Here is an 18,755-nt window from a genome sequence, read left to right as displayed (position 1 = left end):
CAACACACACACTTGTCTAGTGACTGTTATTTTGGGGTTATAGATGTATCTCTTTTCTTGTGTTCAGATGCCTGTGATCTCACACTAAATCCAAACACAGCAAACACTCGTCTCATTCTGTCTGATGACAACAGAAAGATCACATGTGTAAAAGAGCATCAGTCATATCCTGATCATCCAGAGAGATTTGATCCATATCCTCAGATTCTGTGTGGAGAGAGTCTGACTGGACGCTGTTACTGGGAGGTTGAATGGAGCAGACGTGCTGAAATATCAGTGACATATGAAGGAATCAGCAGGAAAGGAGAGAATGAAGACTGCATGTTTGGATCCAATGACAAATCCTGGAGTCTGTGGTGCTATTATGACAGTTTCTCTGTCCATCACAATAAGAAATACACCGAGATACCTGCCATGCCTTCATCCTCTACTAGAGTAGGGGTCTTTCTGGACGTGTCGGCTGGTGCTCTGTCCTTCTACAGAGTCTCTGACATGCACACACTCACACACTTACATACATTCAACACCACATTCACTGAACCCCTCTATGCTGGATTTAAGGTTGATTATGGCTCTTCTGTGTCTCTGTCAGTTTAAACAGAAACAGACACTTGGAAATTCCCATACTTACTTATATTTTCACACAAAGTCATTAAATCTTAAATTACAAATTACAGTTTGTGTATGTGATATAGACAGCTAGTGGTTGAAATTGGTACTGCAGTCCAAATTCCAAATATTGAAGAGAGTTGTTTCCCTCGTCCTCTCCTCCTCAGACTCGAAGATGAGGTGCCTTTTAAAGGCACTAGTCAGAAGAAAAAACCTTGTAGGAAGCTAATTTTTTTGTTAAATCATCCTCAAATTTGATACTTGACTTGTGGCTTCGGGCCCAGTGTATTTCTAGCACTAGCAGGAATCGTTATTATTATTATTTTTTAATGATAAAAAGATGTTATGCAAAAATTGGTTTAGGAAAATCAACCATTTGAGTTCAAGCATGTAATTTTCCTGTTTGTGGCTCAAAAATGGGCCTCTGAAATTGACAGAATAATTTTTGTAAATTCAATTAGCGTAATCTTATTTTACTTGCTGTTTGGAGCTGACTGCTCTAATGGCATCATGTGTTTGTTTTGGAGATGTGTTCCCTGTCAAACATCATTTATCCTTATACTTTTGTAATTTTGTCAAATATTTGTTCTTGATTATACATCTTTATTTGATTTTTTTCCCCTAATTTAATAAATGTTGGTATTTTATGCAATTAAAAAAAAAAAAAAAAAACGAAACTGGGTGAAGTTAGGTTGATTGGGATACTTTTTTTCATAGTCATATCAATGGCAAAATATGTCCCAATCTACCTGAATTCACCCCTATCCTATAAATTCGGAATAGCAGAGATATCTCATTTAAAAACAATATTATTAAGTAGCCTATTTTATTTTGGCCTGCAGTCTAATAAAAGTTAATTAGAAAAAAACCTGAGGCCGTATGTATAAAGCTTCTCAGAGTAAAATTTTAACAAGTAACAAGATCGCAGCAAAGAAGAGGAGACACATGCTTTCCAATGAAGATATGGTGTATTGAAGTGATATGATGAAAGAAAATGATTTGATAAAATGATATAAACTTGATTAACAATTCTTTTTGTAACTGACCTAAGAATAAATGTAAAAACTGTAAAAATATTTAATACATTTAATAAATATTACTTAATAATACATTTAAGGCATTTTAATACATTTAATGACTTTGAATGAACTTTTTATAACTTTAAATGTAACGACTTCTCCTACTCTACAAATCAATTCTCTGACTATAGAAATGAAATCGTAATTTCCTTTTTTGGTAACTGGAAAAATGCAGCAGTGCACCGGCGATGACTTGGACCCATCAGTCCACAGTAAGCAGGCTTTTAAATAGGACTATTGCTAAACTTACCACACCAAACATAGTGGCCAAAATTGATGTGCAAAGTTTTTTTTTTTTTTTTTTCTTTTCTAAATGACCCTACAATTTAGCTTAAAGCATCAAAATATGAGGAAAATATTTTTACTTTTATGTTTAGGCTATATCATATAAAGGTTTAAAAGTATAAGAGAAGATTAAAACATTACACTAAGCAAAGGTATTTATCTGACAAACTTTTTTGCAAAAAAAGGAGGAAACTGCAGCTACAAGTTTCAGAAAAACAAAACAAAAAAAAAATCTCAGAAAAAAAGCACACATTGACTACAACATAATCTGTTTTAATATTTCATTGGTCCTCTTGTTTTTTTGCATGTGTTCATAATTTCTTTGTAAGACAGCCTGGCCAAAAATATTTTTAAATAATTTTAAATAATTTTAAAGTTCATTTCATTATCACACATGAAACAATTGACTCCAAGCACAGCTATGCGATATGCTTACATCTTTTAACACATTTTTAAAAATATTTGAATTAAGGTTGAAGATGTCAATTTGTAATAAATTTAGTAGAAATCACATTTGGCCACAACTCTATGGCAGTTCATCGACTTTCCAACTGGCAATCAAACCATGCGGCAAAAGCAAGTCACTTTTATGTTGATAGTGGGCTTCCTGCAGTTGTTGGAGCCGTTGATGAACTCATGACACATCATTGCTCCAATTGTAAATGAGGAGACATATATCAATAGAAAAAGATTCCACATCATCAATACTAATTTGTGAAAATTTTGCACAATGCAAAGCTATTTTTAAAAATAAATTGAAATATTAAAATGTTTCAGTGGCTTTTTAAATGTTTATATATACATGATTGGTGTGGTGCTGCTGTGACTTCACCCATGGAGGCTCGCTATTGGCTGATTCAGAGGTTGAGGGCGGCCATTTTGAGTTGAAATTATTGTAGTCCTTAGTTCACAACACTTAAGTCAGCACTTAAGAATCAATCTTAGACAATACAAAAAGTTGCTTTTAGCTTCTTTACAAAGGTCTCCTACTCTGAGAAAAGTCCTACTTTTTACTAAGAATTTTTTGACACCTAAATCAAAACTTTAGACTATTCTTAAGAGCATTTCTGCAAAGTTTTATACATACAGGCCCTGATTCTGAATATTAATTTAAATACTGTGCATAACGAATAAACAAAATCACAAACATGACCATTGTAATTAAAATTTTATAAATACTATTTATTTATATTGCAAACAGATGAAGAAATTGCAATGCTTTGAATATCTCATGTACATGTTGAGAGTTTCCAATGTTGGCAGCTCCACTATAACTTATTATGAGCATGACTATAGAAAATATAAATAAAATAAAATAGGCCTACTCAGATATAATTTTTGCTTCTGTTTCTAAATAAATAAAGCAGTCATTTGTATTGTTATAAGGAGCCTAAGGAGACCTTGGAATCTAACCAGAAAGTAAAAAATAACCTTACAATTTTTGCTCATGCAGAATGAACCAATCTGTTTTTAATCTTTGATTTTAGACAAATACCAAATACATCATAGCTTGAATACAAGTTTTAAAAAAAGCTTCATGTTATAACTAAGGAAATTAAACATATCAATGTATCAGTGTTGGCTTGACAACTTGAACTCTTCATGAAATGTGTCTGCAGCCAAAAAGAAAGAGAAACACTGGACCTTATGAAAATAAATAGGCAAGACACATTACTATCTGACATCAACATTTATCATTCTTACAATCACCAAATTGGATTCTGTTCTTTTCAATTGTATTCAACAGGTCTCTTCACAAAACAAAAATTCATTTCAAACTGTTAGTTTAAGCTCAAACTAACCAAAGTAAAACCTTTAACATTTCAATCATTAAATTAAACTAACTGAATCACAGGCTATTATTAGATAAAGTGCAGCCAAACTTAACATGATGTGTGTTTTACGGTGAATGTCGGCAGTGTTGTCTTCCAGGGGGGGAGAGGCAGGGCATGGTGGGGCTATAATGATATAGATGATATAATATGATATTGTGATATTTTTTAAGGTGATTCATATCACCCAGCCCTACTAGCATGGAATGTTCTCACTCAAACCACTGACTGCAACAACTTGTTTTTGGATGGAAAAGCTGCTTAATAGTAACATATTGGCAAAACATATTTTGTAAGCAATCCAGTGCAGTTTCTATTTACAATGTGTTTTTGCAGGGATGAGCATGTATCCAATCATAGACATATATGATGATTTCTTGATTTCAATGGTCAATCACACGTTTAAGTTAGTACTGAACAAAAATTTCTGCGAGATTGCGATGAACTAAGATGAGTGACAACTTTTAGTGATTATAAAGGGATCGCTCTTTGTGCGCTTTCTGCCATGCCAAATCCCACATACAGTATTCTTACTTTTCTGTTAAAATGAAAGGTGATTTGTGAATGTAGACACTTCAATAAAAAATCATTTTTGGGTAGCATTTATGCTGTGATGTGTAGGTTGAGCGGTGACACGTAACTATTTCATGGAAATCTGTTTGAAAATGTTTTTGAAGGAGAAGCTCATCTCCTTGGCCTTACCCTAGAGTTGGTTCACCCTCTGTCTATGGCTAGAACTTTTAAAGAGAGTAAACATATATAAAAAGTATTATAGCAATTTCTTTTCTACTATTAGTAAAAGAACACGAACAACCATAATTAGCATAGAGTATTCCACAAATACACATAATTTAAATAAGTCTTTAAATATATATTAAACATTTAATTTCACAAACCTTAAGATACTTGAATATAGCTGTTAGATCTTCTTAAGTGTGCATTTGCAGCCTGCATACAAGCACGTTACTCTGTAAATAATAGTCGGTCAATGCGAAATAAGTATACATTAAATTTCAGCAGTTGTTATGCATGTGTTTTTACTGTCTGTAAATTAGTGTGAGATAATATCAGCTTTATATTGGCCATGAAAAAGTCAGTGTTGGTTGACCAACAGTTTGCTTTAATATTTATATCGTAAACTGATCATCATATTTAATAAAAGTACATTTATGATTCATTTAACCATGAAACAGTTTATGAATCATTGATGTGAACTGATGACAGTATGAATACTCATGAATGATGAGAGTTAAGCAGAATGAAACTAAAAGTAAATCACATCTCCTGATAGTGTGCTTTTTTCCCCACACACTGTGCTGATTTAGCAGTGATTCACTTAATTAATTCTGCAGATCTGGGCCTGTATGTATAAAGCCGCTCAGAGTAAAATTTTAGTCTTAAGTGTGTCAAAATTCTAAGAATGATGTCATTTTACTCTTATTCTTAGACTTAAGAATAAGTGTGATTCATAAAGGTTCCTAAGTGTCAAGACTAGGTCTTAGCTCTTAAATTATTTAAGACAGCTGGAGAGGTGTCTTAACCTAGTTAAGAGTAACAAGATGGCAGCAGAGAAGAGGCGATATATGCTTTCCAATGAAGATATGATGTATTGGAGTTATATGATGACATGGAGTTGATAAAATGGTATAAATTTGATTGACAATTCTTTTTGTAACTGACCTAATAAGAAATGTAATAACTTTAAATACATGTAATAAATTTAATAAATATTACTTAAACAATAATTAATGTTTAATGCATTTTAATACATTTAAAGGTGCTGTATGCGATTTCTTAAATTCGTTGTTGAACACTGTTGATTATTTGAAATCAACCCAAACAAACCCACCCCTCTCTTCATTGCGCCGCCTCCAAAACTCACACTCCAATCCTATCCTCTGAGTCGCCACCCTGCTCTGAGTTGGTCTCGAACTTCGGCCCGATCGCTGCTGGCATGTGAGGCGAATGCAGCAGTTTACCTGCAATACTCTCAGAGTCTGGCCACTGTTACACACGCAATGAGAGTGGATGTCTGTTTATCACAGCTGACACGAAACAAAATGCTTCACGAAAAATAAAGCGCAGTTGATGAAGGAACGACAAGGAAGCACAAACGATGAACATACAGTACACAAGAGTAAATACAAACAAGAGTTTCTTGTTAATCGCAAACAATTTTACTTAAACCATCAAAATATGAGGAAAATATTTTTATGTTTATATTATTTAAATGTTTTAAAATATGACATTGAATACAACATAATCCGTTTTTAATATTTCATTGGTTCTCTCTTGTTTTGCATGTGTTCATAATTTCTTTGGATGACAGTCTGGCCAAACATAATTTGAAATAATTTGAAATTTCATTTCATTATCACACACGAAACAATTGACTCCAGCTAGTCGATGTGCTTACATCTTTTAACACATTTTTAAAAGTTTAATTAAGTTGAATGAAGATGTCAGTTTTCATATGGCTGGACATCACATTTGGCCACTACTCTATGGCAGTTCATTGACTTTCCAAATGACCATCAAACCATGTGGCAAAAGAAAGACACTTTTATGTTGACTGTGGGCTTCCCTGCAGTTGTTGGAGCCGTTGATGAACTCATGACACATCATTGCTCTAACTGTAAATGAGGAGACATATATCAATAGAAAAAGATTCCACACCATCAATACTAATTTGTGATAATTTTGCACAATGCAAAGCTATTGCTTTTAAATCAATTTAAATATTAAAATGTTTGTGTGTGTGTTTTTTTAATATTATTGTTATTATTGTTTTTTATAATGACATTAAATGACTGGTATTGTGCTGCTGTGACTTCACCCTTCCAGGCTCGCTATTGGCTGATTCAGAGGTTGAGGGCGGCCATTGTGAGTTGACATCATTGTAGTCCTTAGTTCACAACACTTAAGTCAGCACTTAAGAATCAGTCTTACACTTTACTAAAAGTTGCTTTTAGCTTCTTTATAAAAGTCTCCGAGCCTGGAAGGGTGAAGTCACAGCAGGACAATACCAGTCATTTAATGTTATTATAAAAAACAGTGATTTCACCATGGTTAATGTGGTGTTCCTCTGAGTATGTGTGCTTATACTGGTTTAAAGCACTTATAGTGTAATAATGTAAATGTGTTCAGGTTTCTATCCCTACATTATGAGGGCATCCCAGCTGTCCCATCATTCAAATGGCTAAATAAACAATCGGAACAATGGATTATTAAAAATGTAAAATGCAAAAATGATTCTATGAGGTTTGAGGGGTTTGTTTGGAGTTAAAGGTTTCTGTGAGAGTTTGAGTGTGAAGGATGGAAAATATCATTATCTCAGTATACCAACATCTCTGTGTGTGTGTGTGTGTGTGTGTGTGTGTCTTTATATATTCAGTTCACTCATAAATGAAGTTCTGTCATCATGTATTCGCCCTCATTTTGTTCAAAACAAGATGATAAAGTGCATAACAGAATCTTTGTGTATCTTGTATCCATACAGTGAAAAGTATTGAGAAAATATTCTTGCAGATATATCTCAGTCTTTACTGTATTCATTTGTATTTAAATGCTCAAAGCTCTTACTGAGATTATCTGCATCACAATAATGAGAATTTACAGTTATTTATATATATTAATATATATTTATAATATTTATAAATATTATATATTTATATATATATAATTATTCTCATTATAATAATGGCGTAATACTAAAAGCGTTCATGGTTCTAAAAATATGATTAGTTTTCTTTATGATAAATATAATTTCTTTGTTCTTTTCTTGTGATTTTGTAGTGAATGTGACCTGGACATGTTCTGGTGATTATTATAATTGTCATTGCAGACATGAACAATTAAAGAATCGTTTACAAACAAACATTTAACTTAAGTTATTATAATATTTCAGCATTGTAAACAGAGACATACATTCTAAAAAAAACTGTTTAAAGTTGATCACAGCTCGAGCACAAAGAGCTTTTCTGAGGGAAACTTGATCACAAACTCTGTGCTTTTACTTCACAACAACTGACTTTCATGAAGTTATGAACATATGTGATAGTAATGTCATTATTTTTAGGTGTAGGATTAAAGGACTAAAACATAAGACTAAAGCTTTGGTAATGTGCCGCAGTGCCGGCCCTAGCCTCTTTGGCGCCCTAGGCAAGATTTTTTTTTTGGCACCCCCTTATATTGCGATTTATATAACCAAGTATTTAGACAAAATAATAAAAAATTAATAACACTTGTATAGCACTTTTCTAGATACCCAAAGACGCTTTATGAGAAAACATGAGCCTAAATTATTTTGCCATTGACGTTTTCATTTATTTTGTAAAAAACGGTTTCAAACTCACAAGTAAACAAATCACAAATTAAATTTAAATAGCTGCATCTGAGGTAGAATGACGAGGCTCTGCTCCTGAAGAGGAGGCAACAGGAGGAGTAGTACATGAGGCAGCATGGCTAGGCTGTGCATCAATCAAATATTTCCTCAGTGCATCTGAAGCGAAAAGTATCTGAAATCAGCTACTAGTTTACCAAGCAAAATGCATTAGACATGCATGCAAAACTCTGTAAAGCATATATTGTAAATATTAGAACAACACAGTCCAGCGTCCACAGATTTGATGTAACACAAGAACAGAAAATAATTATTGTAATAATTAATGCAAATAATTTAATGTTAAATAAATTAATAGATAATACAAATAAAAAGTATTATAAGAAGTACAAAGAGATATTTGAAATAATCCAACATAAATATTACCTGTCTATGCCTCTAGACTCAATGCTCATTTTAACATTCTATAATCGAAGATATCACTGGGAGGTTTCCACCTAGAAATATCCCAAGCCATGGTAGCCTAATGCATGTTTTTGAAGGATTGGATATCAGTCTGTTTATGTAGATATTCATCTGTAAAATTATCTGTTTAACGTGTTAGCCTAGTGCACGCGCACAATTAATTAATTCAGTGTTTTCTTCACAAAGTCTTACCTCTAGCTTTTTTCGCGTTTTTACTTCCTTGCGCACCAGATAGTTTATGAGGTCGTTTTGACATGTCGCCACTTCGCCCCTCGCTGATAGCACGTGCACGCATCCAGCACAAGCCATTAAACAGAAAGTAAACAAATCGGCACACGGGGCCTGGGTCTCACCTCGCTCCGGCCATCCTTCAGCCAGGTGTCAATCAATTGCGGGCGGGTGCAGTAAATGCCCTTATTTTGGATTTTTATATAATACAAATTACTAATACTAATTCGAAGTTTAGTTTGCTAAAGATATCAGCAGTTTGGTTATGTTTGTAACTTTTTTTTATCCCCTGGCCTCTTTGGCGCCCCCTAGCGAGATTGCGCCCTTAGCATTTGCCTATACTGCCTATATAATGGGCTGGCTCTGATGTGTCGATTACTAAGATTTCTATATGAACACACACTGAACTGTCCTGTTTAACACACAATACAGCTCCGTACAATTGACTATTATCAAAATGATTTCATGTAAAACACTTATCAATGATTCTTCACCTTTAATTCTCTGCAGAAACAAGAAAACACAAGAAGATGGAGATCAATCTCTGATGGAAACATTAATGACAGAATCATAAGTGTTCATGCTTTCATGCTTTTCTTTTTGGCTGTGTTTGAACATTTGATTTCAGTGATTATTATTATTTGATATAATGTGATCAGGACACTTTGTGTGAACAGTAACTGCTCACTGAAGTTTAGTTTCAATCTTTTCCTCCTGCTCACATTATATTCATCAAAGAGCTTGAAAGGGATTCTCATTGGAGAGAGTGAAATAAAGATCAGCCAATCAGCAGATGGCTCCGCTCTTTCTTAAAATTCATAATAGATACTTAATCACTAACAAAATAAGAGAAGTTTGCTCTCAGATTATCCATCATGTTTATCCTGTTAATATTTTCTTAAAGAAATTTTAAAAAGATGATCTTTTTGTAAACAGCACCAGTGTCTATAGTTCATTATAAAACAAAATGTTATACTCAAATATCAGAAACCACTTTTGATGTTTTGCTGAAGTACAGCATTATTTGGGACTCTTTCTAACTGTGTATCTAGAAGGCTTTAAAACACTGAAATATACCTCTGTCTTTATATTGTCCTTGTCAATATATTCTATTGTAACAGAGTGAAACATCTGTAACAGTTGTATACACATCCTGGTAAGAATGGAATGATGTAGTGATACTACGAGGCATTAGAGGGCGCTAGAGAGGCTCACAAGGAGGATATAAGGTAAAAGTTGGGAGAAGAAGGGAGAGTTTTTTTTTTTTTTTTTTTTTTTTTTTTTTTTTTTAATTGCAGAAAGAAACAAGTACAATAAGGCAATGCATAATTTTAAGAGAATCCAATAGAGCAGAGCACAAAAAATATAAGAGTAAAACGAGGGAGAAAGAAGAAGAAGAAGAAAAAAAAAATAATTACACATTAGGGTCTTCTAGTTTAAATTTCCTCAATAAGCTAAGTAGTTTTCTTCCTGTTATGCATTTTAACAACTTTAAAGATTTACAGTACAACCAAAATTCTTTTTGAAAGACAGAAAATAATGGTTTTGTCTTAAGGCACTTACATTTGTGAATGAAAAATTTACCCAAAATAAGAAAATTATTTAGCAAAAACTGAATATGAATATCTTCCATAATAATACCAAAAATTATATCATTTTTAGAAAACCGAGAATTCACCTTAATAGGAACTTTAAGCCACTCATACATATCAGACCAAAATGATCTACTAAATATACATTCAAAGAAAAGATGTACAGTCGTTTCAATGTCAGAATTACAGAAAGTACAATTATTGTGGTCAATATTAAATCTATGTCTAAGAAATTCTGACGATGGATAGATATCATTGAAAATTTTAAAGTGTACTTCCTTGGCTTTGGGGGGTATGGGGAAAGAGAGATATAAAGTTCTTAACTTTTGAATGGAATTCTTGGGAAAAATTTGAGTTACGTTATTTCGACTGGCTTGATTTGGAAATTTATCTTGGGTTAATAAAGTTCTGATTAATTTATTTGGCAAGCTACATGTAAAAAAATCTTGGCCATTTATTTTTAAAGATGGTAAATGCAGAGCTTGAGTTAGATTGGGCACGGTGTGACTAACCATCTGTACAAAAGCCTTTGGAATGCAGTTCAATACCATATTAAATTGTTTGTAATCACAATAAAAGTTATATTTTTCACAAAAAGTTTTGTGATTCATAAAACAACCTTCCTTATCTAATAGGTGAACAGCAGACCAAATACCTCTCTCCCACCATTCTCTCAAAAAGAGTGACTTATTCCTAAATAAAATATACCTATTATTCCAAATTGGTGAATTGTGGGGGGAAAAGTTATGTTTATAAATCAACTTCCAGTATAAAAGAACCTGTTTATGAAATTCTGACAGTTTAAGAGGGAGTTTTGGTATTGAAAAATCACAGCATAACAGAAATTCTATCCCACCAACACTTTTAAAGATATTCCTAGGAGTGCAAAACCAGAAACTATTGTTATTTATTAGAAAGTTTTTAAGCCAATTAACCTTGAAAGTACCATTCATGCAATCAAAGTCTATGGCCTGTAAACCCCCTTCTTTGTAATCTTTCACTATTGTCGCTTTTTTAATATAATGAACTTTTCTTTTCCAAATATAGTTGAAGTTCATCTGATTAATTAACTTAATTTTCTTATCAGAAATAGGAAGGGATCCTGCCGGGTAAATGCATCTAGATAATGACTCAACTTTGGTCAATAAAATTCGACCAAATATAGAAATGTCTCTCTGCATCCACCTATCCAATCGGGTCTTACATTCAGCAATTCTATTAGATATATTTAATTCTTCACATTCCTCTTTGTCTTTGGTAATTACAATCCCAAGATATTTAATCATAGATTTAATTGGTACATTGCAAATCTGTGTAAGATGAGATTCTTTCAATGTCATTATTTCACATTTACTTAAATTAAGACACAGACCCGAAGCATTAGAAAAATTATTAATAATTTGGAGAGTTTTTGGAACCTGATCAGCATTTTTTTAAAATAAAGCTGTGTCATCAGCCAGTTGACTGATCTCTATAGAATCATCAAAAACCTTTAAATGCTCGATATCTGAATTTTTAATTGCAAGAGCGAGCATTTCAGCAGCCAAAATAAAAAGTAACGGCGAGATGGGACAACCTTGTTTAATTCCTCGACTTATATTAAAACGTGGAGTGGTCCCTTCTGGCAAAGAAACAGAGCAATTTGTGTCCCGATATAAGCTACTAATTATACTTCTAAACTTTTCCCCAAATCCAAAAAATTTTAAAGCAGAAAAAATAAAAGGGTGTTCGACCGTATCGAACGCTTTGTAAAAATCAAGGAAAAACATAACACCGTCATCATTAATCTTGTCTCTATAATCAATCAGATCTGGGACCAAACGTAAATTATTATAAATCGACCTACCCTTCATAAACCCTGATTGCGTATCACTTATAACCTGGGATAAACCACTCTTCAAACGATTAGAGAAAATGTGTGCTAATAACTTATAATCATTATTTAACAGTGTGATGGGCCGCAAGTTTTCTAATATCTTAGGATCTTTGCCCGGCTTGGGAATGAGAATTATAACCCCTTGCTTCATAGTATGAGAAAGTGACAAACATTCTGTAATTTCTGTCAAAGCTTTAAATAAAAGCAGCTTAATTGAGTCCCAAAAAAATTTGTAAAAATTGGCCGTTAGACCGTCGGAGCCAGGGGATTTGTCAGAAGATAAAGACTGCAAAGCCTCCTCTAAATCCTGTAATGAAATTTTTGCTTCACAAGTCTCTTTAAATTCCACACTAATTTGTGGAATAAATGGTTTAATATTATCAAAAAAAACGTCCGCATTAATTTTAGAAAATGTCGATTTATATAAATTACTATAAAACAGAAAAACATTTCTTGCTATATCCTTTGCGTTGGACGATTCATTGCCATTAATAATTAAAGAACGTATGTTATTTTTTTCCTGTCTACTCTTTTCCAATCCACAGAAATATGCCGAATTTCTCTCCCCTTCTTCTATCCATTTGGCCCTTGAGCGAATGTAAGCGCCTTTTGCCTTTTGAATATAAATGTTGTCAAGTTTAGATTGTAAAAGTAAAAATTTCGCTCTCTCCGAATCATCAGAGTGACTATTACAGCATTCACTTATTTCTCTAATCAGATTGACTTCTTCTAAATGGGATATTTTTTTAAGTTTTTTGGCAAAAGAAATAGAAAAATTACGAACTCTAAATTTCAAATATTCCCATTTACTGATATTAGAGGGAAATGAACAATCTTCAATAACATCTGCAATAAGAGATTTAATACCCTGACAGAAGGCCTCAGATCTAAGAAGACTGGCGTTACATTTCCAATATCCCTTATTACGACGCCGTACAGTTAGAGACTTTAAATTTAAACCAATCATACAGTGATCAGAAATTGGTGCGGGGGATATAAAGCAACCAGAAATATTTTCTTTAATATGACATGAGATAAGCCAAAAATCCAATCTTGATTTACTTGATTAACCATCTGGTTTTGACCAAGAATACTGACATAAATTGGAGTATAAATCTCTCCAAGGATCAAACAGACCAAATGAACAGCAGAAATTAAATAATACAGGATTGTAGTGATGAGTATTAAATTTAGAAGGAAAACGGTCCAACCAATCATCCTGAACCATGTTAAAATCCCCTCCTAATATAACATTATCCGTTGAATATGTAAGTTTCAGGCCCCTTATGACTTCAGATATTTCCGATATCAATTCCCTATTTTGATGATTATTATTATGACCATATATATTCCCTATTATAATAAACAGGTCATCAAGAGCAAGAACACATATAAGCCAATGGCCAGTATTGCTGGTTTTGTGTGCAATTATTTTCCCAGGATAATTATGAAACAAAATTGCAACTCCCGCAGAACGATTTGTACCGTGATCAAATAAAATTTTGTCCCCCCACTGATTAATCCAAAATTTCTCATCTAAATTACTGGAATGAGTTTCTTGTAACATAAAACAGTGTGCCTTTTTACTTTTGCAAAATAAAAAAAGAGCTTTGCGTTTTTTATATTATCTCTAAGACCCCTAACATTAAAGGATGAAAAACAAAAATCAGTTTTTAAATTGAACATTTGAACAAGAACAGAGTTTATAAGAACCAATGAACCTTGCTGTGAAAGTAGTGATTTACGTCCCTAAATAAACATTAAATTGTCCTTCTTATGTCCATTTAGTGTCAGACCGCATACCATTTAAGTAGCAGAAATTCTTTTCCCATTGACGAAGCCATATGGACCCCTGAAATAGGCTCGATGACCTGCTTCTCTTGCCTGCTTTATCTGCGGCCACAGTAGTGCTCTAGCCTTCCTGTCTGCTGGTAAGATGTGCTCGGCGAAGCTGATGTTCAAGTCTTTGCAGACTGAAGAATTCTTCGTAAGGCGCCAGAATTCATCTCTATAATGTCTCATGGTGAACTGGATGATCACCTGTCGGTTGTGCCCTGCCTCCTTCTTTCCCACACGATGTACCGAGTCCACCATACTCTCCAATTTTGCAGACCATTGTGGATTGATCTTCGCCATGATCGCAAGTACCTCGTCCCTTGTTCTTTCTTCAGCTTTCTCTTTTAGGCCACGGAGCTTGAGATTCCAACGTCGTTTATAACACTCCAACTCCTGAACCCGCTCCTTCAGCTCCGCATTTTCCTTCGTCATCTTAGACATTTCTTTTCCGAGGTTACTGGACGCAGATTTACAGTCCTTGATCTCTTTTGCGTTAAATTCCACGCCTTTTGACAGTTCTGCGATCATGACCGTGTTCTGCTTAAGTTGCTCAGGTTGGGCGTCCCCTTTTACTCTTTTTTGAGGTACAGGGATTTTAGTAGGTGTAGATTCCATCGGTCTCCTTACACTCACTTTTTGAGTTTCCATCATCTCTTCATTGGCAGGAGCAGCGTAGTCATGAGACAACGGGTGTACACCCAGAGAAGTATCACCTGCAGCAGCCGTTTTTGGTTTCGGCATTTTTTTTAAGTGTCGCACAAAAATATATAACAAAAACGCGTTCTTCCTTTTCCTTACACCTTCAGCGGTCGAGTAACTAAATAAAATAAACAAGAAGGGTAAGTAATGTGAAAATCTGGGACTAAAGATCAGAGACACAGCAAAGTACGTGTGCTCAGTTCGCCATCTTGCCGGAACCCAGAAGGGAGAGTTTTTGGGGTGGTTGAGAACTCATGTTTTTTTTTGGTGGTTAACCAAACCATAGACTGGTTGAGAAACCATTTGGTTTTAAGCTCAACAAGAAATGGACAATGTGAGAGAACAAAGATATATTTCAACGCACTCAATGTTTTTTCATCGCAACATATTTCAGCGCACTCCATGTTTTCATCAGGTTGTATAACTTTGTTTTTTTTTCTTTTTCAATGGACAGACCTTCATCGAAGATTAGAACTTTGAGATGATTGTTTGTTTTGTTTTTTTTTTGTTTGAGAAATCAGGACTTAATTTGAACTAGGAGTCACTTTAAATGAATTGAGCCAGCACTGTGGGAATAAAACAACTAAGAAACACTATAAATGTTTGCTGAGGTTCATTAAAAATATTTATTCGATCAAAGTGGTAGACCCTCATTAGTAGCTAATCCATAAAAAAAAGAGGAGAGTTACACTATATACACCATTGTCCTGTACTTTCTTTGTCTTGTTCTTCTTGTTTCAGTATCGTGTCAGACAGTGCATTGTAGTGTCCCTGAGGAAAAATTCATTTCATTTACTGCTTTAGGAGAGGAAGAATTGTCTAAACTTGTTAAATCATCAAAATCAACAACATGTATGCTAGACCCTATACCAACTAAGCTATTGAAAGAGATGCTTCCAGAAGTCATAGATCCTCTTCTTAATATTGTTAATTCATCTTTGTCATTAGGATACGTACCAAAAACTTTTAAGCTGGCTATTATTAAACCTCTTATTAAAAAAAAACACAACTTGATCCTAAAGAATTAGTCAATTACAGGCCGATCTCAAATCTCACTTTTCTGTCAAAAATACTAGAAAAGGCAGTTTCATCACAACTATGTTCCTTTTTAGAAAGAAATAATATCTGTGAGGATTTCCAGTCAGGATTTAGACCGTACCATAGTACTGAGACTGCTCTCGTCAGAGTTACTAATGATTTGCTCTTATCATCAGATCGTGGTTGTATCTCTCTATTAGTGTTACTGGATCTTAGTGCTGCATTTGACACTATCGATCACAATATTCTTCTAAACAGACTCGAAAACTATGTTGGCATTAGTGGAATTGCATTGGCATGGTTCAAATCATACTTATCTGACCGTTATCAGTTTGTAGTAGTAAACGATGAGATGTCATATCAATCACAAGTTCAATATGGAGTACCGCAAGGCTCAGTACTAGGACCGTTGCTTTTCACGCTGTACATGCTACCCTTGGGAGATATCATTAGGAAGCATGGCGTTAGTTTTCACTGTTACGCTGATGATACTCAGCTCTATATTTCTTCACGCCCTGATGAAACTTACCAATTCACAAAATTAACAGAATGTATAGCTGATATAAAAAGCTGGATGACCAGTAATTTCCAACTACTAAATTCAGAAAAAAACAGAGATTCTAATTTTTGGACCGAAAACTTCTTCACGCAATAATCTAGAATACTGTCTAACACTTGATGGCTGCTCTGTTAAGTCTTCGTCATCAGCTAGGAACCTGGGTGTGCTCTTTGATACCAATCTTTCATTTGAAGGCCATGTTACTAGCATCTGTAAAACCGCATTCTTCCATCTTAAAAATATATCTAAACTATGACATATGCTCTCAATGAAAAATGCAGAACAGTGAGTTCATGCGTTCATGACCTCAAGGCTAGATTACTGTAACGCTCTACTGGGTGGTTGTTCCTCCCGCTTGATAAATAAACTACAGCTCATACAAAATGCAGCAGCTAGAGTTCTTACTAGAACTAGGAAGTATGACCATATTAGCTCAGTTCTGTCATCACTGCATTGGCTTCCTGTTAAACATCGTATAGATTTTAAAATCTTGCTAATTACTTACAAAGCACTAAATGGTTTAGCTCCCCAGTACCTGAGCGAGCTCTTAATGCATTATAGTCCTTCACGTTTATTGCGATCTCAGAATTCAGGCCAGTTGATAATACCTAGAATATCAAAATCAACCGCAGGCGGTAGATCCTTTTCCTATTTGGCACCTAAACTCTGGAACAACCTTCCTAGCATTGTTCGGGATGCAGACACACTCTGTCAGTTTAAATCTAGACTAAAAACACATCTCTTTAACCTGGCATACACATAACACATTATCAATGTATATTTTCAAATCCGTTAAAGGATTATTAGGCTGCATAAATTAGTTCAGCCGGAACCGGGAACACATCCTATAACACCAGATGTACTCGTTACATCAGAAAAAGAATGGCATCTACGCTAATATTAGTCTTTCTGTTTATCCCGAGGTTTACCGTAGCCAACCGGATTCGGGGCCGTTTCCAGATGAGACCAAGGACCGGTGCCATGACACGACCACAACGCAGCCCTGAATCAGCAGAGATCGAGTCGACTAGATCATCCATTGTGAAGACATCATCGACACGACAGCCAGTGCCACAGTTTCCTCAAAATTATAATCACGATTATTAATCATGTTTATTCTATCAAAAGAGTAATGTAACTATGGCTATTTTGCAAGTTCTTTACCAACCTGCACTTCACCCAAAAGGCCTGTAGGTGGCACAAAGACTTAAATTTAACCAACTATGATAACTTCGTTAGATGGTAAATCAATACAAAACATGGTTTTGGTGAGCACTTTGTAATATGTATTCACATTAGATTTTAAAGCAACACAATTCGTTTGCAATAAGACAAACCAGATTCAAATTGCCCGGCAAATTCGTAAAGCAAAGAAAAATCATTTCTAGCTGATCAACATTATGAAAACTGGTAAAACCTTTAGGAACTTCAAAAGATAAAACAGCGAAATTCCTAATATTACTTCCAATATTTCCAAATTATGTTCATTTTCATAGAGCGGGCCAATATCGTGACGATTATTTAAAATCAATCAAGAGAAGCAGATATCGTTATCGTGATAAAATACGATTAATCGTGCAGCCCTAATTTAATTTAATTTGACTTGACATGTGATATTCAACAGTATTCTTGACATTTATTCAACAGTGCTTCTGATCTGCCTGCACTGACACTATTCTTTAAAAGGAAAAATTATATACCAATTATCAATGTAAAGCTGCTTTGACACAATCTGCATTGTAAAAAGCGCTATATAAATGAAGGTGACTTGTTTGTTTCTTCTGTATTTTGACTGCTTCTTTCTTTGTTTATTTAATTTCCTTAATTTAAAAACAAAAATCATCTGGGATAGACTGACTGTTTGAGGCGACACCTGCTGGTCAAACTGAGCAATGAAAGTCTCAGCCCAAACGTGTGTAATGTTGATATACTGTATATATAAGTGATAGATCATGTGCAGTTTATTACCAAAAAATATTACAATATTCATAATTCAGTAAAACTGAAACCCTTCAGAAACAGAAGGCATCACATTTACTAGATTATAATAATCTATTTCTCATGAATAAAACAAACACAGATAAATGTGATGTATATTGAAAGAGATGTGGAGTGTAAATTAATTACAAAACTTTACAGAAATAATTACATTGAAAGAAATTATAACTCAAAAGGGAAGGAAGTGGAATAGAATTAATAGAAATAAAGAATAACAGATGAAAGCAATCCCACTAGAAAACTAGAAGAAGAAGAAGAAGAAGAAGAAGAAGAAGAAGAGAGATGGGCGGGGTTTATTTGCTGTTGACGGCTGAGGG

General features: G+C 34.1%; 2 protein-coding genes across 4 annotated transcripts in view; both read left to right on the top strand.

Moving 5' to 3' along the window:
• The window catches only part of LOC125271596 (NACHT, LRR and PYD domains-containing protein 3-like), a 36,844-nt gene extending 31,294 nt beyond the window's left edge, over positions 1-5,550 (top strand). For all 3 annotated transcript variants that reach the window (XM_048195706.1, XM_048195705.1, XM_048195704.1), the window contains one exon: positions 68-5,550. In XM_048195706.1, coding sequence (XP_048051663.1) covers positions 68-597 — 530 coding nt within the window. In that variant the 3' untranslated portion in view covers positions 598-5,550. The remainder of the gene's footprint in view (positions 1-67) is intronic.
• The window catches only part of LOC125271604 (NACHT, LRR and PYD domains-containing protein 3-like), a 116,977-nt gene that overhangs the window by 60,630 nt on the left and 37,592 nt on the right, over positions 1-18,755 (top strand). The gene's annotated exons all lie outside the window — the stretch shown is intronic.

Source organism: Megalobrama amblycephala, linkage group LG7 (genome assembly GCF_018812025.1).
Source record: "Megalobrama amblycephala isolate DHTTF-2021 linkage group LG7, ASM1881202v1, whole genome shotgun sequence".
NCBI classification, from domain to species: domain Eukaryota; kingdom Metazoa; phylum Chordata; class Actinopteri; order Cypriniformes; family Xenocyprididae; genus Megalobrama; species Megalobrama amblycephala.
Note: the sequence above shows the minus strand (reverse complement) of the source record. Positions and strands in the feature narration are given on the sequence as shown.